This window comes from Hydractinia symbiolongicarpus, chromosome 3 (assembly GCF_029227915.1).
Source record: "Hydractinia symbiolongicarpus strain clone_291-10 chromosome 3, HSymV2.1, whole genome shotgun sequence".
Classification (NCBI taxonomy): domain Eukaryota; kingdom Metazoa; phylum Cnidaria; class Hydrozoa; order Anthoathecata; family Hydractiniidae; genus Hydractinia; species Hydractinia symbiolongicarpus.
Genome location: NC_079877.1, coordinates 13,304,215 through 13,330,058, shown reverse-complemented (window position 1 = coordinate 13,330,058; position 25,844 = coordinate 13,304,215). Strand labels below are relative to the sequence as shown.

Here is a 25,844-nt window from a genome sequence, read left to right as displayed (position 1 = left end):
TCTTCCATATTTTAGACTCTGTTTGCTCTAACTCACAAACACGGAGGGGACGTAGGATTCCAGTTACTATCATATCAATTTTTTGAGAGAAATGTGAAGAATACTATTTCAGATGATTGTTTAATTTTACAAATTTCTAATGGCCGAGCCTCAACATTTTTTTAAAATTTAGGAAATCGATCCTTGATAATTTTCATTATTATGAATATTTTTTTTACATAAAAGGATGTACTATGACGACATGTTAAAAAAGATACAGCGCTGTTAACATCTTATTCGTGCAACAAGAAAGAAAACAAAAAAAGCAACTCGCCTCCTACTACTATTAGTCTATTGTAAAATTTTTTTAGTCGTTGCCCTCTTAAAATAGTTCAAAACTGATCGGCGCGTGAAATATTGCCAACAGCCTAAAAAAGATTGAAGTAGACTATCGCCTTTTAATGGAGTGTGTAAATGCGCCTTCTCAACTTGGGTGTGTGTCGCGTGTACGCCATATATCTGAAAAGAATCTGGAAACGAAAATATTTTATTCGGGCGGGGAACATGAAGCAGAGGCCACTGTAAAAATGAAACGGTACCGAAATCGTAAACAAACAAAATGGTTACTAAAAACTGACCATGCTGCTTTCAAATTAACTTTATTAATATTATTTGAAGTCTGAGAAATATTAATTTCAAAATAATTTTCCAATTGTCATTGAGAAACATAAGTGTGAAGTAACAAGCTAGTTTAACAATTAACGAAGCATCTAGCTATGCAGTAATAGTAGACCAGGCAGGACACCTTCCACACTTTTTAAGGTAAGTTGTTCACTCATTTTCTGTATTAGAAAAAAGAACTAAACAGAGTGGGAGCAACTATAGAATACCCCCCCCCCCCGTAAAAAAATTAAAACTATGTAACTCAGCAACGCAACAACGCACCTACTTAGCAATACAGCAACGTAGATGCTCAGCTACGCAGCAACGCATCTACTCAGCAATACAGCAACATAGTTGCTCAGCTACGCAACAACGCAGCTACTCAGCAATACAGCAACGTAGATGCTCAGCAACGCAGCTACTCAGCAATACAGCAACGTAGATGCTCAGCTACGCAGCAATGCAGGTACTCAGCAACACAGCTACTCAGCAATACAGCAACGCAGATGGCTCAGCTACGCAGCAACGCAGCTACTCAGCAATACAGCAACGTGGATACTGAGCTACGCAGCAACTCAGCTACGCAGCAATGCAGCTACTCAGAAAAATAGTTGAAAATGGTTTTAGATAGTTCAGAGGGATCTGAGCAAAAGCTTTGTTTTTATAATTAAACCAGTTTAAAAAAACATTATATAACATTATAAATGTTTTTTAATAACTAAAAATATTAAATGATTTAATTGCTCACGTAAATATTAACATTTTGAGATAAGTGCAAGCCTTTTTCTCGAATTGACTGGTCTTTTAAGTGAAACTAAAAAGTTCTTTGGTGTGATTATTTTCCACCCATCGTGCAAAACATTTCATTCGCCATTTTATAAAACGCGTGTGATACGGGCATTAAGGTAATCTTTGTTGCGCATTTATTTTGCAGTAGAAAAGTGGGGGACGTTTTTAATCATGAACCCCAAACACGATGATCGAGCGTCTACTGGTATAGCGACTCTCTCAATCTTAACTTCCTTTTCTACATGTCCGAAATAGTATGCATGACTATACTGTTGTTTTCATAAATTTAATTTTAATTTCTCAGGTCATTACAAGCAAATAGGAAAAAATATGCATCGTTTACAAATTAAAAAAAAATTTATCCACGTGATTCAAATAAAACTAATAAATAAATTCTCTTTTTAATAGGTACAGGTCAGGTACATAAAATTTATACAGAAAAAAAATTATACCGCACGTGGGTTTTGTTTTTAAAATTGTTTGAATAACAGTTGCGGCATAAAGAAAATAATCCATTAAATTTGGACCTGCTATTGTTTCCCATTGTTTCGTCAAATGAAGTAATTATCTATAATTAAATCCATGATAAATTGTCAGTTCCGCCTGTAAGTGCAGTTTTGCAGACTTGCTCATCCGTGCTCCGTCAGCGTTCACCTCCGCATTAGTTCAGAACCGCATGGCTGGATTTCTTGTGTAAGACCTGGTTACCAACGACGAAGGGGCCGGGCAAAAGAGATTTATGTCTACATAGTTTTTTAACTAAGTCAGGAGTCGGTGAATTAGCTAGGATGGTCAGGTTGGTTATGAATAGGCTTGCTTGTGGATTTAAAGGACCAGGACTATCCAATAATTCTGAGATCTAATAATGTCCCACCAAAACGGAAATCTATCGGACGTTTTAACCGACGAAAGTTCAAAACGAGCTACGGAGATGTCTGACCAAACTGGAAATGTGGCGGACGTTTTAGGTGTGTGCCCTGAAAGACTAAATGTAAAGTATTTTTAGCGAAAAATATGGCGAGCAAAATTGCTCGCGTAGACACTCTGACGCGAGCAATTAATTGCTCAGGAGGTTATTTGCTCACGGCAAGGCCTGTAACTGAAGCCGTTAACTTTTGGATACACAAGTTTACAGTTTTAAGATGATTTTTCAAATCATTTAAAAATGGTGTCAAAAATGGTTTTATTTCTCGTAGTCTATATAAAATTGTTTTGAAACATTTAATTCATTTCATAATACAATTATAAAACAATGCTTTTTGTTAATTTTGAAGTAACTTGCATAAAAAATCATTATTATTAAATAGATTTCATCATGATCGTGCACCTAAGTTTATTAGGACAATGTGAAGGTGATAAAAAAGTGGAGATTTCCAGAGCTGAACTTAAAGATTACTGGTTTATTTTGACAGTCCCTACTTTCATAATTGTGTCCCTATTCTTGTATTTAACTTGCAGGTAATCTCTCAACAATGGCAGAAAATACGTATGCCTTGAGTGACCAAGACTATGCAAGGAGTATTGAATTGCCACCTCATGATGTTTTTATGAATTTATTAAACGCAAAAAGATTTGCTATTGACATTGGTAATTTAATATTTTTAATGTTTTGTTTTTATGTTCTCTGGTAAGAGGTTGCATATGTAACAATTGTTTGCATTTACATCATGAACTTTCCTTAGTGTGGAACATAAATGTATTTGCTTCGATCATATTTAGGTGGCTCCTTGGCAAAGATTGCTTATTTATCTGAAGTAGAATACAAAAGACCTCGACACTACAGTACAGCAAGTGATGTTCCCTCCGATTCTGAATCTGAACAAAACAGTAATGTATGTGCATTTTGAAAGATTTTTTTGCTTGTAACAAAATGACATTTTACTGATTTGGTTGCATTTAATTTACATCACTTTAAATGTGAAAAAAATGCTTTTTTTTTCAATTTAAAAATGCTGCAAAAGTTATATACTTTTTTGACTAACTGTATTAAAATTATACCAAAAGGCAATAATATTTAAAAACGTTATTGTTTATGTTTTCAGCAGCCATTATATTCTGTGGAAGAGCAAATCGAACGCAGAGAAGCACTACACTTCATAAAGTTTGAAACAAAATATATCGAAGACTGTCTTAACTTTATACAGCAAAACCTACTTTCAAGCAAATGCATTAAAGCAACAGGTATAACAAACATTGTTTATTCATTGTTATCCTTATTTTTGTATGCACTTTGCTGTGCATTGTGTAAAATGAAGGGACAGAACTTTCGGTTCCTTTATTAAACAGTCTGCTTTTCATGATAAAGTAATATTTACTTAACAATTTCCTTTGATAATCCAAAAACATCCAAAAGAGTGCTTATTTTTATTTTTATTTTTGGTCAGGTTGATACCAACTAATTTTAAGTGCTGTCCTTAAGACTTAAAATTAGTTAACCCTAACTCCTAAAAGTCTTCATTATTTTCACACAAGAGTGTATCACCGCCTTCCTTCCTCCAATTGTTTGTATTAATATTTTATTGGCTTTTGATTAGGCCTCAATTCTCTGTTAACGTGGCCTCCAACAGCTCACAAAGTAATGAACATTGTCTAAAATTTCCATAGGTAGGCTATGAAAACGAAATTGGTATAAATTCTTTGATGGCAGGCTATGATTTAACTTACAGATCATGTTATACACAATAACAAAAACCAATTTTACATAATATTTAGTTTTCAGTTTTCTTTTCAGAAAAGTTTTATTCATTTTGCATCAATATTCATTAAACATGAAGAAATCATAAAAGAAACCTTTACTACAAAACAATAAAAACAAAACATTGTGTCTATCATATTTTAGTAAATAAATATTTTTGGTGGGTGATTAGAAATATGCTAGAAATATATAAATAGTTCAAGTTGGGCACTAGATACATATTGTTGTTGTTAACGTAAAGTTTTTTTTAGGTGGTGGTGCTTACAAATACAAAGAGTTGTTAACATCTAAACTTGATGTCAGGTATTTATGACGGGAGATTCAATACCCCTTTTCCATATCCATTTTGATGTATATAAATCAAAACAATACAAGTGTTGGGAATTTTGCAAATATAATGTTACTAAAGTTGATTTTGGAGTTATTAACCAGTTATTAACCTTTGGTGTTACGTTTTAGGGGTAATCCATTTTCTTCAACACTATTTTTTGACTCAAACTTTTATCTTTGAGATGTAATATCTAGAGAATAGTTAATTTTTTAGTGGTAAAAATCACTTTAAAATAAGAGTTAGCTTCAGCACTCCTAAGCGAAACTTTAATTGTTTTTAAAAATATAATATGGATCATGCAAAAAGTAACCAACGGAAAAGTGTTTTAAAGACTTTTTTAGATATCAACTATTTCACACTTTTGAGGCTATGAATATTCAGAAGGTTGTCCTTTTAAATTTTACTTTCAAACAAAATTATACTCAAGAGGATGTGTCAAAAAATTCACTCATATTTCCTAATCAACTTCAAGGTGTGAAAGACAGATCAGAGAATAAAGTTAGTTATTTGTAAGTCAAGTTTTCAATCCATTAAATAAATCAATGGTTTCACTATTGGAAAATTTATTGTTTTTGGTATAAATGGCTGATAATGACAATTTTTGATTTTTTGATACAAGGGATTCTGTTTCTGCTAATGTTAAAAAATACTAAGGTTGAATTTAAGCATTAAAACTTGAATATCAGCTTCCATTCCTAGTATTTACAGTTTGGTCACTGTAAAGATTGGAATTGGGTAGCTGTGTTTCTCTAGTTATAGATTTAGCTTATTACTGTTTATTTTAACGAGTTGTGTTGCTTTCTTAAGCTTGATTTTTATCTGGCGTTAATTCACGTCAAGTTGGTGCGCTAATTGGAATTAAGTTTATAGTGCCTAATGGAAAAGTTGATGAAATTTAGGCACCTTTTTTTAACTAAAAATAGTGAGCGGGTTAAATATTAAAACATTTTGATATTTTAACGCCAGTTAGTGCGAAAACACTTTTGTATAAAAAAATTGAGCATATTATGTGTGCAAAAGCAAACAGAGCACAAAAAAAGTTTGTATTAAAAGATTATACACTAACTCTTTCCAGAAAATAGTAAAATTTTCTATTTACCTGCTTTTTACAAAAATATCAATCTTGACCAATTCTTTTTTGATTTTTAATACTTTTAATTCATATTTCGTCAACGAAAAGAATTGAATCAGCGTTAATTTTACTTGTAATGAACTGGAGGTGATTAACCCTGAGGTTTGGAAATTAGTACGAAAAAATTACTGTAATTTAACGCTAGATTGAAATCAACCTTTTTCATACTTTCTGCAGGCAGGTATAAGTGCCCACTGGAAAAAAAACCCAAGTTAAACAAGAAAAGCATTTTTTGGAAATTTCTTGGGATTTGAAATGTTGGAAATGTTATTTACCACTGCAGATTTTACCACAAAATAGATCAAGGACTGAAGCTCCAATAATGATTGGATCCAATTCCACTAATCTGAAGTGTATGCCGTATAATTAATGCTTAAAATCACAAATTTATGTCCTAAATCTTGTGTTTTATTCATAAACTAGCTGCTATTGTGCGTCAAAGAACTGCTTTTCTTATGGAGATGTGTTTTGTATTGATGGTCTGGGACTGAACAATAATAATGTTGGAAATGTGTTCAGAAACAAAAAATTAAAGCATGCATACAGATGATAAGCATACTGGAATAAGCTGCTACTGTTATATTTGTTATCGTACCCAGTTTTAAATGTTATAAAACATACAACAAAATAATAAGTTTTTTTTTATGATGTTTTAAAGCCATGCAACTAAGCTGAGTGACACTTGAATAATTAAGGAAAATTAAAGCCAATATCGTTCAGCTAAAATATAATCTTTTTGAAATGTGTTTTCTTCTATGCATAGAAATAGTTATCCCTTCCCTCTCTTATAAAGTTGGATTACTGCAAACTATTCTTTAAAATTAAAACCTGTTGTATTGCGAAACTTTAAACAGGTGTTTCATATTTTGTATATTATTCTATATATTTTTGTTACAACTTTTTTTAATTTGTCCCATTTTTTTAAAATTCATTGCTGTATCAAAAATTTCTCAGTATATTTCTTACTGCATTAGCTAAATAGTGGTGGGCCGAACTTAGTGAAAATTTTGTATTCTTGTTTGGCACGGCACAGCATTTATAATGGTCTTTAATATTACTTTAAAGGCTTGGGGCCACGTGCAGCATTTTTCATCCACGCACAGCAAAGAAGAGCCCGCGCTGCACGTGGATGAAAATTGCTGCACATGGTGCACACTTAAAACATGCTGAAAAATTTCTGCTGAAAATTCAGATTGATTTGATTTTTCAGCAGAAATTTTGCAGCATGTTTTTGCTTTTGCAACAAGAAATACACTTTTGCAGCATAATTCCCTTCTGGCCTATACCTGCAACATATTTTTGTATTCCTTTGTTGATGTTTTTTGAAAAAACATGGGGAAAACGTGAAGTTGAGTGATGATAAAAAGTTTCAGTTAATTGTTTTTTACAAAGATAATGAAGAATTATGGGTTACAAATCAAGGGGTGACTAGAACCCGAAGATTGTTAAAAAAAGAAGAACTTGTAGAAGAATTTTAAGGGAGTTTGAGGTCCTTGAAAAGGTTTTTCATGGAATGTGAGCAAGCTTTTTGAGAGAGCACAAGAAACACCAGGAAGGGAATGTACCAAAGAAACCTTGGAAATTTTATGAAAAACTGTTATTCTTGAAAGAAGGACAAACCATTAAAGTTGCTTTTGATGATGAAGAACGAGAAACTTTGATCACATTTTTCAACAACAATCCAGCTTTATGGAAGGTTCAATGTGCCATTTTCTAGTGCTTTTTTCATTGGACTTTGTGTCCAATTTCCTCCGTTAGAATTTCTTCTGTTCATACCAACTATTGCCATCAGAATGATACTGTCAATTCCTTTATAGTTACGGTAATGTGATCCGGAATTATAGGGTTGCTGCAAAACTATATGCTTTCCATCGATAGCACCAATCATATTTGGAAAATTCCATCGCTGCGAGAATTTTTCTGACATTTCCAACCATTTGTTAACTGTGCTTGGGGTTTTTAAATATCGCTTGTGCCACTCTTAAAACTATTCTTGATATAGAATGTTTGCTTATTCGAAATTGATATTCCAAGGATCTAAACGATTCTTCACTTGTGACGTATTGTAAAAATAAACAACATTGTTCCCTTGGTTTGATACTCTCTCTCATGACAGTATCTTGTTTTTCGAGATAGGGGTATAATCTTTCTACAAGGTAAGCAAAGTGCATCTTATCCATTCGTATGTAGTCTTTAAATGATTTTTTGTCATCTAAAAGCAATTCTTGGAAGAGATTACTGTAAATCCCTTGCTCACCCCGTTTTTGAAGCCATGGTTTCACCCAGAGAGTTCGCTTTACTTTTTTATTGGCATTTTCTTCTTCCTCTTCATCATCAAGAAGCAGAGCAACACAGATTAGAGCTTGTTGTCTCTTCATGCTCATGTCTAATAATGACACAATATCGCAGAATTTTTATGATGGTGGGGCCACAGATAAAATTTGATGCAAGAATTTTGCAGCACTCTATTGCTGCACGTGGATGAAAAATGCTGCACGTGGCCCCGAGCCTTAAGTTGAATAATGTGTTTGCGAATTTTTAGCGCATTTCATCCATATAAGGAAACATTTATCTGCCTGAAAATACCTAAAAGGGTTGTTTTCGTTTTTTCTTCTGTAGTTATTTTCAGTGAATTTTCTTTTTTTTTTAGTTGATAAAAATAATGGCCAGCCTTTGCGATATGAGCAAGTTCAATTTAGGGCTACCTTATCTCAATAAATTAAAATTGCTAAAAAATACTACATTTGTAAAAATAATTGTTGAAATACCTTAACATGACTGATTTCAAAAAAGTTTTTTCTAAAATTAATCAATTTAACCCTATTCGGTGCAGGGTTTTTCGAACATACTATGACCAGGGGGTGGGGTGGGAGGGGTGTGGTAATCCGCCCCCCCCCCCCCCTCAATAACTTTCCATAGGGTTGTTTAAATTGAATCAAACTTGGCACACTTATAGTACGTCATAAAAGGAACAAAATGGCAGCAATAAATTTTTGCTTGCATCAGCACATTTTTGTGACGTCACCAGAAGCTTGAAAATTGTTAAAAATGCCACTATCTGCTTAAAATTTAATTACTTTTGTTTCAGAGCGAATTTTTGCATTCTAAAAGCTAAATAAAAATTACTTAACATATTTTCCGCTTTTTACGTGGCATAAAAAAGTGCCCAAAATTGCCAGAAAAACCGGTTTTTTCCGGATTTTAAAAACGTGTCTAAATTATGCAAAATGATTCTTCTTAATAAAACAATAGTTTCGAGTAATGGCCAATATCGGGGCCTCTGATAGGTATTGGACCTAAAAATTTTACATGCAGGTGTCTGATAGATAAAGATTGAAACTCAGTAAGTTTCATAGCCATATCAAATAGTAATAAGGAGTTATTAAAAAAAAACCGTCAGGGGGGGGGGGGGGGGTAATCCCTGACCAAATAGGGTTAAGGTACATAATTTGATTAGATTTCAGAATTGAATATGTTAGAAAAGTAAAGTCGGTTCGCAAAATTTTGGCACTCTGTAATAAAGTAAACCACCATCTAGATGTGGCCTGGGAACACCTTAGATCAATTACTATTTTTCTATCGCCCTTCTTCGTTCTTAAGTTTTTAAAATGCGATTTAAAATGCGAAGCTTTTTTATTGCCACTTTTTGTTCTTAAATTTTAAATTCGCAAAAATGGCATTTCGATTCGCAAATTGCGAATTGCTAGTTCGAACCCTGCTAAGAACCTAGAGTTTTTAATTGGAAATCTTGAAATTTGTCTATTAATCTTTAAAAATGCCTGGAATAGCCTGGAATTTTTATTGGAAATATTAGTGGCAACCACTGCTACAGAACTATCTGACCTTGTTTAACTGATTTTCAAAATTCCCTGTTCCATTGTTATACTATTTATTTTTGGACCTATGCCTGGTATAGGTGAGGTCCTATAAATTGACCTGTGTCCGTTTGTTCATTACCAGCTTTTCTCAGAATTGGATGATTAGTTTTTTCTGAGTTTTTGCACAAATATAGAAAACAACATGACAAAGTCAGTTTTTTTTGAAAAAATCCTATCGGCACAAAAATGGCAGATTTCTCAGTTTTGGATCTGTTTTTTTACACAATGACAGTGAACATTTGAATTCTGTGGCCAGTGTACATTTTTTACTTACTGAAATGAGTGTGTATGTTCATTTTTTTAATGAAAAATTAAAACATTACATCACCTGGAAAGTGGTGTGCAGCCTAAAGACTTGATATGTTGTCAATGGAGATAAAAAGTCTCAAAAGCTAAAAAAATAGCATTCTGTTGTTTTGAGCAAAAAATGGAAGTTTTTCTCCTTAAAAATTAAAGTTTAAAAAAATGAGTATTAAGCTTTTTTAATGAGCTTGGTATTGCTTTTTTAAGAACACCTGAGCAGTGAATGTGGTTCTTTTTCAGAGTTGAAAAGTTGGATGAAATGAGCTGCTTAATTACTGGTTGTAACTTTTTACTCACACATGTTCCAAATGAAGCATTCCAGTTCAAAAAAGATGAGCATGATCAGCCCGAATTCGTTTTTAAAAATTTAGATGGCAATAATATTTTTCCATATTTACTTGTCAACATAGGCTCTGGTGTTTCAATTTTAAAGGTATGCTATAGTAAAGAAGAATTTAGCTAAATCAAGTTATGCCACTCCCTACCCCAAAAAGTGCTAGAATGTCATTCAAAATTGTAAAATTCCTCTATTTTTCTTTTTGTTTAGGTTGAAGGACCAGATAAGTATGAAAGAATAGGTGGAACAAGCACTGGTGGTGGGGCGTTTTGGGGACTAGGATCACTTCTCACCAATGCAAAGGTAAAGATTTTATGACTGTATCTTCAGGTCACAAGCCAAGGTTCAAGGTTGAATTTAATGTAAAATTCTACTATAGTCTATGGTCATAATGTATATTTGGTTACCCAGGGTTACAGCTCTCAAAAGCAATATAGTTCCAAAGGACCTAAATTTGAAAAAATGAAAATAGTTATCACTAACTTTATGGAATGCTTTTTCCTCTACAAATCAGTTAATTTAATTAAGACATTGTTTTTAATTTGTTTCTAAGCATCACCAGCAAATAACTCTTTCCATACGGCTTAAATTACTTTTTTTTTAAATTTTAAACTTTGTTGGTCTATATCTCCAGCCTGCAAGGTCGAGTTTGAATTTAATCCAAAGTTCCTATATAAAATCTACTGATTGTGGCCTGTAAACTTGATTGTTCATAGTTACTGCTGTCAAAAGTCATAGGTCATGAAATCAGCCTTTAAGCTGTAAAACAGTTAAATTAATTTTATATACCAGGTCAACAATGTAACATACTTTTCACTAACTGAAAGGTTTTTGTGTGTGAAAAATATTTGCATATAAACAAGCTTTCACAAACATTTTCAAGTAGGACTAGACATTTCCTTTTAACAAAACTAGATTAATGGTAAAATTTAAATAAGAGATTTTCTGTAAACATTCTTTTTAGGGATTCGATGAACTTCTTGCAATGACTACGGAAGGTAAAACAAAAAATATTGACATGTTGGTAAGTGTAAAGTTAACTCATAGTGTCTGGAATGTTACTATTCGTTTACAAGAAACATTTTTGATCCATGAAATGCTTTTTTAATCTATTTAAGTAAGTGAAACAGAGATTTGAAAAGAAAGCAGAGAGCAAGAATACACATATATATATAGAGCAAAAATGTATATTCATCATCATCATCATCATTCTCGGCTTAACGTCCGTTTTCCATGCTAGCATGGGTTGGACGGGGTATATTAATGACCCTCTTCCAATCTGATCTAGACTGTGTTAGATCTAAACTCAACTTCCTCTCTATCAAGTCTGTCCTTATAACCTCCTGCCAAGTCTTTCTCGGTCTGCCTCTGCGCTTTGCCCCAGGAACTATCAAGTCTCTACACTTTCTTACCCAATTATCCTCCTCCATTCTTTCCAAGTGCCCCAGCCAATTCAATCTTCTTATCTGGATAACATCTTTAATTCTACAGAGACTTAGCCTGCTTCTTAGCTCATCTGAACTCTTTCTGTCTCTCAGACTGGCATTACACATCCACCTAACCATTCTCATATCATTCCTTTCTAAACGGTCAAGATCTTCCTGCTTCACTGCCCATGTCTCACTACCGTACAACATAACACTTCTTACACAGGCCTCATACAACCTACGTTTTACCTCAATTGACAGGACTCTGCTAGTCAATAAAGGAAGTAACTCTCTAAACTTTTTCCAAGCAGAACCTATCCTGCAAGTAACACTTCTTCCAACACCCCCTTCACTGCCCAACATATCACCTAAGTAACAGAAGTTCTTAACTATCTCTAACGAGCCACTGTTGTACATCATTACAGCTGGAAATACTTCATTCTCTATAATCTCACCTTTGCAACGCTTGCATACAAACTGTATGCGAGCTCTTAACCTTCCACTAATACTACTGCACTTCTTATGTACCCAATGCTTGCAAGTCTGACAAAAAATTGAGTTACTACCAACCCCTTTCCTGCAAACTCCACAAGGCCACTTTCCAACTACAAGGTCACACTTGGCTGCAATGCTACTTATCATGACTTTAGACTTTGCTGTGTTTACCTTCAGCCCTTTTTCTTCTAGTCCTTTCTTCCACTTCTCAAACTTTTCAACTAATTCTTCCATCGACTCTGCTATGAGAACCAAATCATCTGCATACAATAACTCCCATGGGCAACCTGTTCTGAACTCCATCGACAGCGCTTCTAAGACTAGAATAAACAACAAAGGACTAAGTACAGAACCCTGATGTACACCAACATTTACACTAAATTCATCACTAAGTGAATCGTTAATCCTGACACGACTTCTAGCATTGCTGTACATAGACTGAACCATCGTAACTAGCCACTCATCCACACCTAATTTTCTCATAGCCCACCAAATAACTTTACGTGGCACTCTATCAAAAGCTTTCTCTAAATCTACAAAGGCAAAATAGAGATTCTTTTTCTTTCCTAAATACTTTTCCTGAAGCTGTCTGAGTAAAAATATTGCATCTGTAGTGCCACGCCCTGGAACAAAACCAAATTGCATCTTATCTATATCAATTCTTTCTCTAAGTAACTTATCAATCACTCTTTCAATAACTTTCATTACTTGATCAACCAACTTCAAACCTCTATAGTTACCCCTTTCTAATGCATCACCCTTGCCCTTGAAACAATTCACTATTACACTCGACTGCCACTCACTCGGAATAGCACCATCCTTTATAATCTGGTTAGCAAGACTTGTAATAAGCTTAACTCCAATATATCCAGATGCTTTTACCATCTCTGCAACAATACCTGATACTCCTGCAGCCTTGCCAATCTTCATTTTCCTAATAGCCTCCACTACCCATTCTGTCTTGATCTGCATGGCTGGCCCTTCTACGACATCATCATCAGACAAATTACCCTCGTCCCAATCAAACTCAGTGTTAAGCAACCTCTGATAATGATTCTTCCAAGCTACCCTTTTCTCCTCCTCTGTGCTAGCCAAAACACCTTCATCATTACGTATACACTTCTCACCTACAATATCTTGATTAGTCTTCTTCATTTGCTTTGCTATCTTGAATACCTCATTGCGCTGGTCTTCCCTTCTTAACACATCTGCAAATCTGTTTCTCTCTGCTTCTGATTTTGCCTTATACACTGCTGTACGAGCTCGACGCTTAGCTTCTAAGTAAATATTTTTACTACCACCTGACTTCCACTCTTTCCAAAGTTTCCTCTTTTCCTTTATACACTGGTCAACCTCATTATTCCACCACCAGGTCTGTCTATGTCTAGCTGGTCCTTTCGTCCACCCACAGGTATCATCAGAAGCTTCTAGAAGACAATTCTTCAAAGTAGTCCAAGTACTTTCAACATTGTCACTATCACATTGACTATTGTAGGCTAACTGCTGAACTTTTGCACTAAATTGTCTTGCTACAATCTCTTCCTTCAGCTTCCAGACTTTTCGACGGGGCCTGTACTTTCCCTTGGCTTCTCTGACACTCTTCAAGATAATATCACAAACCAGCAACCTATGCTGGGAAACACACTCTTCCCCCGATATAACTTTCACGTCCTTCACCACTTTCTTGTCTGACTTTCTAACCAAAAAGTAATCTATCTGTGTCTTACAACCACCTGACTCATATGTTATCAGCCTACTCTGTCTCTTACTGAATGATGTGTTGCAAACCACCATGTCCGTTGCCATTCCAAACTCAAGCAATCTCTCCCCTTCCTTATTTCTGCTCCCAAATCCATAGCCTCCATGCACACCTCTATAACCTTCAGATGACTTCCCAACATGACCATTAAAGTCGCCGCCCACCATGACAAGTTCAGTGTCTCCAAACTTTGATGTGACTGCTATTAACTCATCATAAAACTTATCTTTATCTTCCTCACTGAGTCCACACTGTGGAGCATAAACTGACAAAAAAGTGACAATCCTATTACCTATCAAAAACTTTATCACTATAATACGACTATTAACACGCATAACATCTATTACTTTTTCTACCCACTTCTCTGCAACGAATATGCCAACTCCTCCATATCCATCACTATTACCAATCCAAAAAAGCTTATACCTTGCCTTCCTACCTTCCACAAATCTCACTGAAGCTCCTCTCCACCTAACTTCCTGAACACAACACATGTCAACAGATCTACGTTCTAACATTTCAACTACTTCACCTGCTCTACCTCTCAGAGTACCAACATTTACACTAGCCATCCTCAACCTAGTGTTATCTACCATTGAGCAAAATAAATTAAATTTTATGATGTAGTAATAGATTGACATCGGTATCTTGGTTTCAATAAAATGGTTATCATACAAAAACATGCTATGCTTAGTATAAGGAAGATGGACAATTCCCAATTTAAAAAACCAGTTGACCTTTCTAATCAGGCATCATTGTTTTTTTAAAGACTTTTACTAATTTTTAATTGTTAAATACCTGATGTATTTGTTTCTTGAAGCCTTCCTGACAAAGTCATCCAAAAAATCATTTATTAATTGCATATAAATATTTTTTTTTGTTGTTGTGGTATGGAACAATAAGCATACTTAGTACTAGCCATGATCGTGTTTTTTTTACATGGTTGTACTATGCATTGTTTGATTCTTTATATATCATTTTATTTGTTATTGGATTTGTCATCAGATTAAGTTTGTTTGTACACAAGGACTTGTAACAGCTAAGTTAAAAAAATTACTTAAAATCTACTAATAAGTACCATCAGAGATATAGGAGGCATAGGTTGATGACATTCTCAAACAACCGTAAATGCTCTTACATTTTACCGTTTTGCAAAAGCACAAGATCCTATAAACTTTTCACAGGCTTATTGACAAGAACAAACTATTAGTATAACACATGAAGTGAACACAACTACATAGCTTAAAACAAGAAAATTTTACACTAGGTATTGGAAACGAGATAAGACAATGATCAAATATAAGTTAGTTTCATAAATCTGCAGCCTTATTGAAGCATTTCATGGTACATATTTTCCATAAGAGAATAATTTATTTGGTATCAAATTTGTTATCTACATTACCACATATAGATTTTCCTTGGAATAATGCGTTAAGCAAGTTAAAGTTAAAAGAGATAAGTTGATCATGTATGTATTTATAGGTGAAGGATATTTATGGTGGAGGCTATACTGAATTAAACTTGCCAGCTGAATTGACGGCTAGTAGTTTTGGTAAAGCAGCGAGAGCTTCCAGAGATAGCCAAAGTGCAGGTTAAACATTAGTTATTGTATACTTTTGTTTTGTTTTGTTTTAAAAGTAAAAAGAAAATCAAGTCCTAAAACAGCCCTTGTATTTAAACACAATAATGTTTTGAACCATAGAACCGTTTCGTACTCAAGATATTGCAAAAGCGTTACTTCAAATGATCAGTAATGACATTGGGCAGGTTTGGATTAAAAAATTTCACATTTTTTCCCTTTACCTGTGATGTTCCTGGAATTCTGTGTAGGAGGCTTACAGAAAATTATCTCCTTTATCTGAGTAGGTTTGACAGCTTGTAGGTTTTCTTACTGGGAATTGCCACAAAAGGAGTTTATATAATTTATGCGTGCATATATTATGCCTACCTTTGACTATTTGAAAATTAAAAAAAAGATTTTGTTGTTCTTATTGTTGTGGTTGTAAAATTATGTTAATATGAATAAATAGGTCTATCCGAAAATATATATTCATAAAGAAAGTTTACTCCAATGTATGACTGCAATATTTCCTTGTTTTTTTTGTGTGTAGATTTCCTCACTCTACGCACAACTTTACGGATTAACAAGAATCTTTTTTGGTGGATATTTTATTCGCGGACATCACGTGACAATGCACACTATTTCATACGCTATCAATTTCTTTTCTAAAGTAGGTAAAGATTTTTAGTTAATAAATTGCGTTAACATGAATTGACACTGTTAACAAATATATAGCATGTTAATTTGTATTTTACTTTATAAATTAAAACAGAGGCCTCTCCTATGCACTTTATAAGCAAGCATTGCTCACCTTAGTTCTCATTTCCCTAGTTTCACGTCATTTTATATTTATCATGTCATGACAAATGTAATATGGAGCAACAAAGATGTACTGAACAAAATAACAAACTACAGATATTAAAACATTTTCTGAACATATATATGAAAAAACATTGAACTTCCCTTCAGCCCCTCAGTTAGTGTTGTTGTTGTTTATTTATTAATTTTTTTTTGGGGGGGGGAGGGGGGACACAGGGGGAGGGGAGTAGGGTGATTTGAGTGGCATTAATAAATTTCTTAATAATATTAATTTATAAGGATTGCATTAATTTTTTAAAGTAAGGTACTCGTATTTACACTTGTTTGTTTAGAGAGAAGATTTTTTGTTTAGAGGGAAGATTTTTTGTTTAGAGAGAAGAGTTTTTATTTCTTTAGCCTTCTGTGTTTTTCATAGAACAAAAAAAAATCAATCTACAATGTACTCAATTTCATGTATTTCATGTAGGAGGAAATTATTTCTTTATTTTTCCTCTTTTTAGTGCATATCACCTAATGCATGCAAAAAGTTTTAAAAAAGTTTTTGATTTTTTATCATATTTTGATTAATTTGCTATGATGTAAAAGATTTATTTTGAAATTTAGAATAACTTAAAAAACCAAAGTTATAAGAAATTTTTACGGAGGTTTTTTTTGAGGATAAGTATTTTCAAAATGCTTCGTTTTACAAAATATATTTTTGCGAATAACTACATTTTACAAATATTTTGAGAATTTTTTTTTTGATGCTAAAATTTTGGTCCCTGTGATTTACTGGTAATGAAACTATCAGCATGCTACCTTACACAAGCTTATATTTTAAATTACTAATTAACTGAGTGCTTGAATAAGTTCCCATTATGAACAACCACCCATGATTTGTAGAAGCAATTCTTGCTGGTAAATTTTTTAGTAGATTTTAAAGTTCTGCAAAAACAGTTTGCGAAAATTTCTTCCACAAATGGTTTGTCCCCTTTATAACTTTATAGGTTATGCATTAAAAGATCTATACGATTGTGTAGACCAGATAATGGTGTGAGCCCAAAAGTGTAGTCAAAATTCTTAAAAAATGTTTTTATATCACAGGCCTTTTCTTTGGTGAGGGTACATTAACTGTACCCATCCCTACATTACATGTAGGAACAGGTACACCTGTACATGCCCCTACATCTTAGATTTCATTGGAAATTTCCTACTTCCCTAGAAACAACGTAAACCTCATGGTTTATAAGGATAGTTTGCAACTTGTTAGATCCTGCCTGTTATGATCATCACTAAACAAGACATTTCGTCCTGAACCTAACAACCAAAATAATTCAAAGATTTTAATGAAATTAAAGACTTGTTTCCAATTCGAAAGAAACGCCTAAACATTTGCCTTGCATCTACCTTTTATGATATGCAGATTTTACTCAGGACGAATGTTATAGCCACAAGGGTTTTCTTGTTTACAAAAAATAAGGGGTTGTTATTATATTTTTGCTGCACTAAAGTTAGGGTAGAATTACAGGTACATAGGGTTTGTGAACGGCTTTGTGGTATTTCTTAAAGGTTTGGTTGTAAAAAACAAGGCAACGATAATTATGTTACTAATCCAACCATCTTAAATTTTATGACTATCAAGCTGTTACGTATGATTTTCTTCAGGGTACTCAACAAGCATTGTTTTTAAGACATGAAGGATATTTAGGAGCTATTGGTGCGTTCATCAGTTCTACTGGTAAGTATTATATTGTTTTCTGTTTTTATGATTTTGATCCATTTGTTTTCGCTTTTCTATTTTACACATTCTGCCGTACTTCATTTGATGTAGCCTCCCCAATTGATGATGATGTAAGTTGGAGAGAAAATTACGCTGGAAGTTCTGGTTTTCCTACTCGAACTCAATCAACAGTATGTTTATAAATTCTTATATTTGTCTGTATCAATAAAAATGGTTTTGTTAGGTTGCACACTGACCTGATGTGTTACCTTTATTACATTCAGCTTTAACACAAGGGTTGAATTTCGAAGTTTGTAACCACAAGGAAAAGCTCTTTCTATTCTAGTAACACGTACTCCAAACTTGGGTTTTATTAAGTCATTTGGTGAGATCTAAAATGTTAAACGATTCTAATTTTGCTGCTGTTAGTAAGCCCCAATTCCCCGCTTTTTCAGATCCTTATGCGCATTGTTCCATAATTAAGAAATTTTGGAAAGTGCATTTAGCGCATTTTTGACTTGTTTACACTCTTACCAAAGTAAAAACTTTTGCAGCATACCGACTGCAGAGTACTTGCCAAGTGATGCTGCTTCGAGAAGAAAAACCAAAAAAAATGTCTGTCTGTCTGTTACAGAAACATGAAATGCGATATATAAATGTAGGGCGACCCCGTGGATTTTCAAGGGTTACCGACTAGTATTTAAATATTTTTCGTCAACAGCCATGTGATTCCATGTTTACCTTTTGTAAATTTGCTTTGGGTACAAATTCAAATTTTAGTGTTAATTTACATGTTTTGTTTAGTGTGATGTTTTTGAATTAGACCGAGTCACGATTTCATGCAAACCATGTCCACTCCTAGCCGACCCTTCAAACTACAAACCAGATTTGATCGACTTATCTTTGGACAAGACTGCGCGTACATACTGGTTAACCATATTTGAAGATAATTTGAACCATGTGAGTATTTTTGATTGTTACGATGGGTAAAGATTTAAAGGTAAATAAAACCATGTGAGTATTATTGTGTTATGTTGGGTATTTCTTTAATGATAATTTGAACCATCTGAGTATCATTGTGTGTTATGTTGGGTTTTTCTTTAATAATAATTTGAACCATCTGAGTATCATTGTGTGTTATGTTGGGTATTTCTTTAATAATAATTTGAACCATCTGAGTATCATTGTGTGTTATGATGGGTATTTCTTTAATAATAATTTGAACCATCTGAGTATCATTGTATGTTATGTTGGGTATTTCTTTAATGATAATTTGAACCATCAAGTATCATTGTGTGTTATGATGGGTATTTCTTTGAAAATAATTTGAACCATGTGAGTATTATTGTGTGTTATGTTGGGTATTTCTTTCATGATAATTTAAACCATGTAAATATTTTGTAAGGGTTGGAACAGTTGTAAAGTCATGAAAGAAACGATATGGTGGGAATAATTTTTGTGACCTCAAACTCAAAATTTGTCTAAAATACTTGTCCCCTCAGCATATTTAGGGTTAACTCTGTCAGCCATTCTAAAAATGAGTTTTTCAATTCTTCTATATTTTCATAGTATATGGAACAAGCCATCTCAAGTCAATCTGGACAGCTTGATGTGCGAGAGAGAGGTGATAAGTTTCGAAAGAAATTTTTAGAGAGGCTTCATATATTAAAGAAAACACCATATGCATTTGGAGAGCTTACTGTACGAAGCTTACTAGACACGAGAGAGCAGTTTCTAGCATCATTTTCGTTCTGTGATCCTTACCTTCAGGTATTGTTGATGTTGAATCTATATTATAATACCAGTATACGCCTGTCTGTCTGTCTGATGTCTGTCTGTCTGTCTGTCTGTCTGTCTGTCTGTCTGTCTGTCTGTCTGTCTGTCTGTCTGTCTGTCTGTCTGTCTGTCTGTCTGTCTGTCTGTCTGTCTGTCCGTCCGTCCGTCCGTCCGTCCGTCCGTCCGTCCGTCCGTCCGTCCGTCCGTCCGTCCGTCCGTCCGTCCGTCCGTCCGTCCGTCCGTCCGTCCGTCCGTCCGTCCGTCCGTCCGTCCGTCCGTCCGTCCGTCCGTCCGTCCGTCCGTCTGTCTGTCTGTCTGTCACGTAAAATGGTACCGCAAGTAGCGAGACGTGCATAATGCGGTATAAAAAAGACGGGTAAACCCATGGATTTTTCCACGGACCTTCGACTATTTTACACAATAAACACTGATTCTCTAACCACATAGATTTAAGTGGATTTTAGTGATGCTGTCAGAATTGTTTTTATAAATAATTTGTGCCATGTTTGGTGATGCCATTTCGTCAGACTGTCCGCGGACTAAATTATTTCGGACCAAATAATTTGTTAAAAACATTTCTAGACATAAGTTTGGCAATATCAAGATAAACTCCAGCTAAGATTTTATGTAATTTTTTTAAAAGATAACAAACATGGGAGATTTCATGTTCTTTGAAACTGTCTGTGTGATTGTGTGATTAAACTTTTTCGATTAAAGAAAAAATGTTTAAGCATTTTCAGTTTTTTAGATTTTTAAAACAGATCTAAAGAAAACTAAACAATTTTAGTGTACTTAGAATAGATTTTCGGTCACCATGACGTCAGAGAAAGGTGATTTATGAAATTTATCACAATAATTCGTTAGTGTTACGTTTCCAGAAAGAATGAAGAAAAGTTTTTAATAATTAAATTCAACAACAATAGTGAGACGTTACTTCTTCAATGACTCCTTTAAAGTTTACCGCTCACTTTTTTAGCGTGGACAAAAAATACCGAAGTGAAATGCCGTTTGTCTGCCTATTTTGGTGGCACGTCGGTATTTGGGTTGTCGAGTGCTGGCTTGAATTGAAAATATGCTGAGCAAAAAAAAAATTCCTTTTACCTTTCCTGTTTTGAGCGGTAATAGCAAGAAAGTCGTTGGCTTTTAAGAGTACTTAACATCCTTTATTTCTTGTGATTTTTAATATCAAAATGTACTTATTAAATTAATAAGCACTTCAAAACCTTTGACAACTATTTTAGCCCATTGCGCATGGAGAATACTGTTAAAAATTAACTTGGGAAAGATCTGTTACTATTAGATAAAAAGTAGATTCGGAGTAATACTCAACTTGGAGACTCTATCTGTAAATGTTAATTTAGAAGCTAAAGTACTTTCAATCTGTATGCTTGCTTAATTAGGTGAAGCAGCGAGAGAATGAGATAGCGATTAGCTTGCTTCGCAAGAGATTGGATTATATTGATAATTTGGATGGTGAAATTCGACAAGTAGAACTAGTTGAGGGTTTAGCAGCTGGGAATATGTTTGATTGGGGAGCATACGAAAGTGTCAGGTAATACACAACATCCAACAATTTTAACAGTAGATTAAATCGCTTTTATGACGTAGTTTGAAGTAACGGGAAGTTCTTTGGAATTCGTTCCTAACGGTTGGCTCTTCCTCCCCTCTGACTGTAAATATGTTACATTACTCTCTGTAAAGCATTGCACTAACTTCAGAATAGGGACTCAAACCTGAAACTTTATGACTACAAGACAAATGTGTTGCCACCACACCATCGTTGCTTGTAACGTCTATCTTGATTAAATCTGATGAAACTTCACTCCTGTGTTTTATGCCGTTTGCTGTTGGTGGTAATCAGAAAAAAAGAAAGCTGTTACTCTCTAATGTTGTGTTGCAGTGTGCTCATGCATAATCTCTAATATAAATATGGCTATATTTAAGAGCTTGCTTTTTAATTTTAAGTTTAATTTGGTTTTAGATGTTTTGCTGATCCAAGTTTTGGCTTCGCAAAAGCTAAGGAAAAACTTCAGAGTAAGCATTGTTTTTTATTCGTTAGTTGTTTCTTCGTTTGCTTTCTGTCCGTGCTTTGATCGTCAGCCCCTTCGTCCGTTCGTCTGTCCCTTCGTTCGTTTTGTGTTTGTTTAACAGCCTTTCTTCACTTCCATAGAACGTCCGTGGTTACACGACGATTTAGATAAATGGTTAGAACGTTTGAAAGGACCTGAACATAATTTAGTTGCTGTGTTCGTTGATAACAGTGGATGTGATATTATACTTGGTATTTTTCCATTCGTTCGTGAACTCTTGAAACGAGGTTCGAAGGTACCTACCTACCTTTTGTAATGTTATTTTGTTTATGTACGTTTTTCATAGAGAACTTAATTCAAAAATGGCATTACCTGGCTGATCATGAAAAATGTCCAATATGAAATTGAGAGAAGGATTTTCTGAATGAGGATTTGTGGAACTTAAAAGCATTTCGGATTTTATCATCTCATGTTAAATATCAGAATAGTATTTTTTTTTTCAGATTTTCCCCATTTTTTTAAGAAAAGAGAGACGAATATAATTATACCCCCGTATTTCATTTTTTAGGAGAAATAATTTAAAGAGTATAGTGATGTAAAGAGTAATATGTGAGATATTGTTTGTGTTTTAGGTTATTCTTGCTGCGAATTCCTATCCTGCCATCAATGATGTAATTTATAGTGAGTTAATCATCCTGTGTGATCGAGTTGGTGAGATGTGTCCCGTTATAAGGTAAGTTTTTAAAGTGTGTGGTCTGACATCGGTAGCTAGTATCAACTGGTGGTCTTGTAGTAGAGTGTTTGCCTCTATTGCGGAAGGTGTTGGGTTCAAACCCCGACCGAATCATGCCAGGGACTATAAAAGTGTAAATCGATTCTACTAACGTTCAGCATGAGAATAGGATTGATGTCTTAGACGGTTGTCTAGTTAAGCGGCTGTTGTGCTTGCACGACTTCCGTAGCTCAAATGGGAGCTTTAAATTCACTAGAACCCCCTTCGCAGGACCGTCATTGATAACAGTTCCTATATATTAGGCACTAAAGAGGCGATCCTAGGTAAATAATAGTAATAATAATAATAATAATAATAATAATAATAATAATAATAATAATAATAATAATAATAATAATAATCAACATCGACAAATGAAATAACAATTGGCGATGTTTTTTTTCTGAATTATTTTTTACTGGCATTATTTTTGCGCAATGGATGGATGCAAGTATAATTTTATGTGTATAAGTTTCACATAATATTATATCGAACATTTTGAAACTTGGTATTTACTGAACACGTAGGGGGAACCCCCTAATGGGTAAAATTCGTCAAGGAAAACTTTGATCACTAAAAATTTTCGTGCTTTATAACAGACACACATATTTTTCTTTAATACGTTTTATTTTTCTGCAACTCATGTGAAATACTTTATTGTTTAGAAATTGTAGTGTGTGTTCCTCAAAAACATTTGATACTTTAAAATGGGGAAAGTTAGGTGATTTTTTAAAAATATTATTTGCGCTTTGTTTCTCTCTGATTAAAAACGTAGTTATTAAAGATGACATATCCTTGTGTGCAGTTGAATTAATGAAATTTGCAGATTCGCAGTTATTGTATTTTATGATGGAATGATTTTGTTTTTGTAGATCTGCTTTAGCTGAAGAAAGATTAATTGTCATGGAAACTGGCTCTAATTCATCGTGTCTAAATTTAAGGTAAACTTCGATTTTGCTCTCCTTTCTAATTTCTACAGTTCACAGACATGAGTTTCGTGTCCATTGAATTATATCACAGGTGTTAGTTCCAAGACCTAAAGTAAACCCTTGGTTAAAAGAAATTGATGATATCAGGATTTTTGTTAATGACGCCATCAAATTTGCTGAAATGGGGGTAAAAATTTGCTAAAAGTTTGAGCTTTGTAAAATATTTGTATAATTGCTCTGAACTTAGTCACATGTGGCAAACAAAAGATCAACCCCCTGAATAAAACACTCAGCATGAATAGGATTAAATACACAGCAGTATAAATCTAATCAATGACATTATAAAACAGTATCATCACTGTCACTGTCTGTCGACGAAAATTGTTAGTGCGTATCATAATTATCTGATGGTTAGTAAAGTCTAAACCGTCTGAATTGTGCCAGGGTGATTCATTGTCGGGAAAGCGCCATGCCTCCATACAGCTGTCCATGCCATGATAAATTATCCAATCTATGCTGGTCACATAATGAAGGAAAAAGAGTTCAGAACTTAAAATCATGTATTATATTAAAGAAAGGTTTCGCTTCGATTGTCATATTGTTTTTATTTGCAGGCGTATTGAATGCAACTTAGCTTCCAAAATGCAAGATGTTGATTTAATCGTCATTGAAGGGATGGGAAGGTATCTAATTGTATTTATATTTCACACACTCTCCCACACACCCTCCTCCTTTCTTACCCATATTTTGCTTATATACGTGTTTAAATTAAGCAATAGATTGAAAATAGTATCTAAGCTCAAATTCACTAGAATACGATTTTTCATTCACGAGTTTTAATTTTGTTCGCTGATTTTATTTTAAAAATGGTTGCTTGCTACGTGTAGTTGCTTACATTGTAGTGAGTGCGCAGGGGGTTCCACAATATCTTTTTTATTCCTATCGGAATCAACCTTGATGCTGCATAACAATTTTTAGCATTTTATTTACTGTTTCCACCCCGCTGGCTATAGTTTCGTACAACACTTTTTAAATTTTAGTTTTACACTTCATATACTTGTGTTTCGTTCAGATGTATCCATACCAACTACGACGTCAAATTTACCTGCGAGTCGATAAAATGCGCCGTCATAAAGAACGACTGGTTGGCGAAAAGACTGAACGGTGACTTGTTTAACATCATATTTAAGTATGATTGCCCAACCGGATGATGCTTGTCAAATATAAATCAGATAATATAGTCCAGTATGATTTGCAAACTCGGGGATGTATTACCAGATATGAATGTTTGAACCCAGTACTATGTCGTAACAGCAATAATAATATGTGCACAACATTAGGATGTATGGAATTTTTATAGAACACTAGTTTTATGCTGATTTTACAATGTTTAAATATTTGGAACTATTCGAATTGAAATTTTGAAATTTTTTACATCCCGATATATTTAAACATAAGCTTCGGAACAAATTCATTCATTTTAGTGAAATTCAATACTTCACATTTTTTAAGATAGGTTCTAATTTTGCGAATTACCCATCACCAAATTTGGTACTGTTAATGGTGTATAGAAAAGTAAAAAAATAAGTCCCACCTGCCAGTATTAAGTATGTGCAAACATACGTCATTCCAAAAAGGTTACTCTGTATACGAATTTTATCTCTTTTAAACTAATTTTTAATAAATCTATTTTTTTGCTTATATTAACTTTATCTAAAGAAATGAATGTGTATTATTTTTTAATTTGGTTACTTCTCTGTCTTGAGTTTTTTGTGAATACCATAGGGCTGAGACAGAATATTTCACTGGATGCGATTTTATGTCTTTAAGCAGAAAACTCCTCGCAGACGGGTATGTCCTATTTTTCTCGTATTTGTGGAAGAACTCTGTTATGACTTCGCAACAAAAATTAGCGAAATGTTGAGGCGAAGTTCTTGTAAATAAAATAATAAAAACAGTACGAATTAAGCAGATACTAGTATTTGTAGTCTAGCGTAAAATTCATGATTTATTTTAACCTAAGGATCGAGGAGTATATTTCACGTTGATGTATCTGGATAGTAAAAAATATTTATTCTGCTTCTTACTCCACGATTCCCGTCACTGCAGTAAACGCGTTTTTTTTGGCACGGGTTAAAAAATAATCCCACCCCATTTAATTATCCCGCCACGCAAAAAAGCGAAAAAGAAGTTTTGGGAAGGAGATAGACATTAACAAGTTGATTTTATAAGAAGTATTAAGAGAGCTCAGAATCCTTCGCAAGTAAATTGAAAATATTAAATTTCAACTCATTACTTGACTAGTAACTTGCTGTGGCTTAATGTGAAAAAATAAGCAACAACCCATAATGGCTGCAAAACGAACGCCAATACATTTATGAATACGTAACAAAAATATGAAAAACCAGTTATTGTCATCGAATTTATCATATTCTCCTATCTTTAAAAAAAATATTTATACATCGTATTT

At 33.9% G+C, this 25,844-nt stretch overlaps 1 protein-coding gene across 2 annotated transcripts; it reads left to right on the top strand.

The window, feature by feature from the left end:
• The first annotated feature begins 535 nt into the window (after positions 1-535).
• On the top strand, positions 536-25,347 carry LOC130635826 (4'-phosphopantetheine phosphatase-like). 2 transcript variants are annotated; one of them, XM_057445314.1, is made up of 22 exons: positions 536-801; positions 2,890-3,018; positions 3,151-3,263; positions 3,477-3,612; positions 4,378-4,429; positions 10,011-10,203; positions 10,318-10,410; positions 11,072-11,131; positions 15,271-15,379; positions 15,491-15,555; positions 15,900-16,019; positions 17,813-17,885; positions 17,979-18,058; positions 18,672-18,827; positions 19,437-19,637; positions 21,044-21,195; positions 21,625-21,677; positions 21,814-21,968; positions 22,306-22,406; positions 23,318-23,386; positions 23,989-24,057; positions 24,447-25,347. In XM_057445314.1, exons 2-22 carry the CDS (start codon positions 2,904-2,906, stop codon positions 24,583-24,585), a joined length of 2,304 nt encoding a protein of 767 aa, XP_057301297.1. In that variant the 5' UTR covers positions 536-801; positions 2,890-2,903; the 3' UTR covers positions 24,586-25,347. The 2 variants fall into 2 exon arrangements, with proteins under 2 accessions (XP_057301297.1, XP_057301296.1); XM_057445313.1 differs by having other exon boundaries at positions 3,474-3,612.
• The last annotated feature ends 497 nt before the right edge of the window (positions 25,348-25,844 follow it).

Coding starts and splice junctions, on each gene's coding strand:
- LOC130635826 (XM_057445313.1), top strand. CDS start 2,904: ATGGCAGAAAATACGTATGCCTTGAGTGACCAAGACTATGCAAGGAGT. Junction 16,020..17,812: donor CTATCAATTTCTTTTCTAAA/GTAGGTAAAGAT, acceptor GATTTTCTTCAG/GGTACTCAACAAGCATTGTT. Junction 18,059..18,671: donor CTACTCGAACTCAATCAACA/GTATGTTTATAA, acceptor TGTTTTGTTTAG/TGTGATGTTTTTGAATTAGA.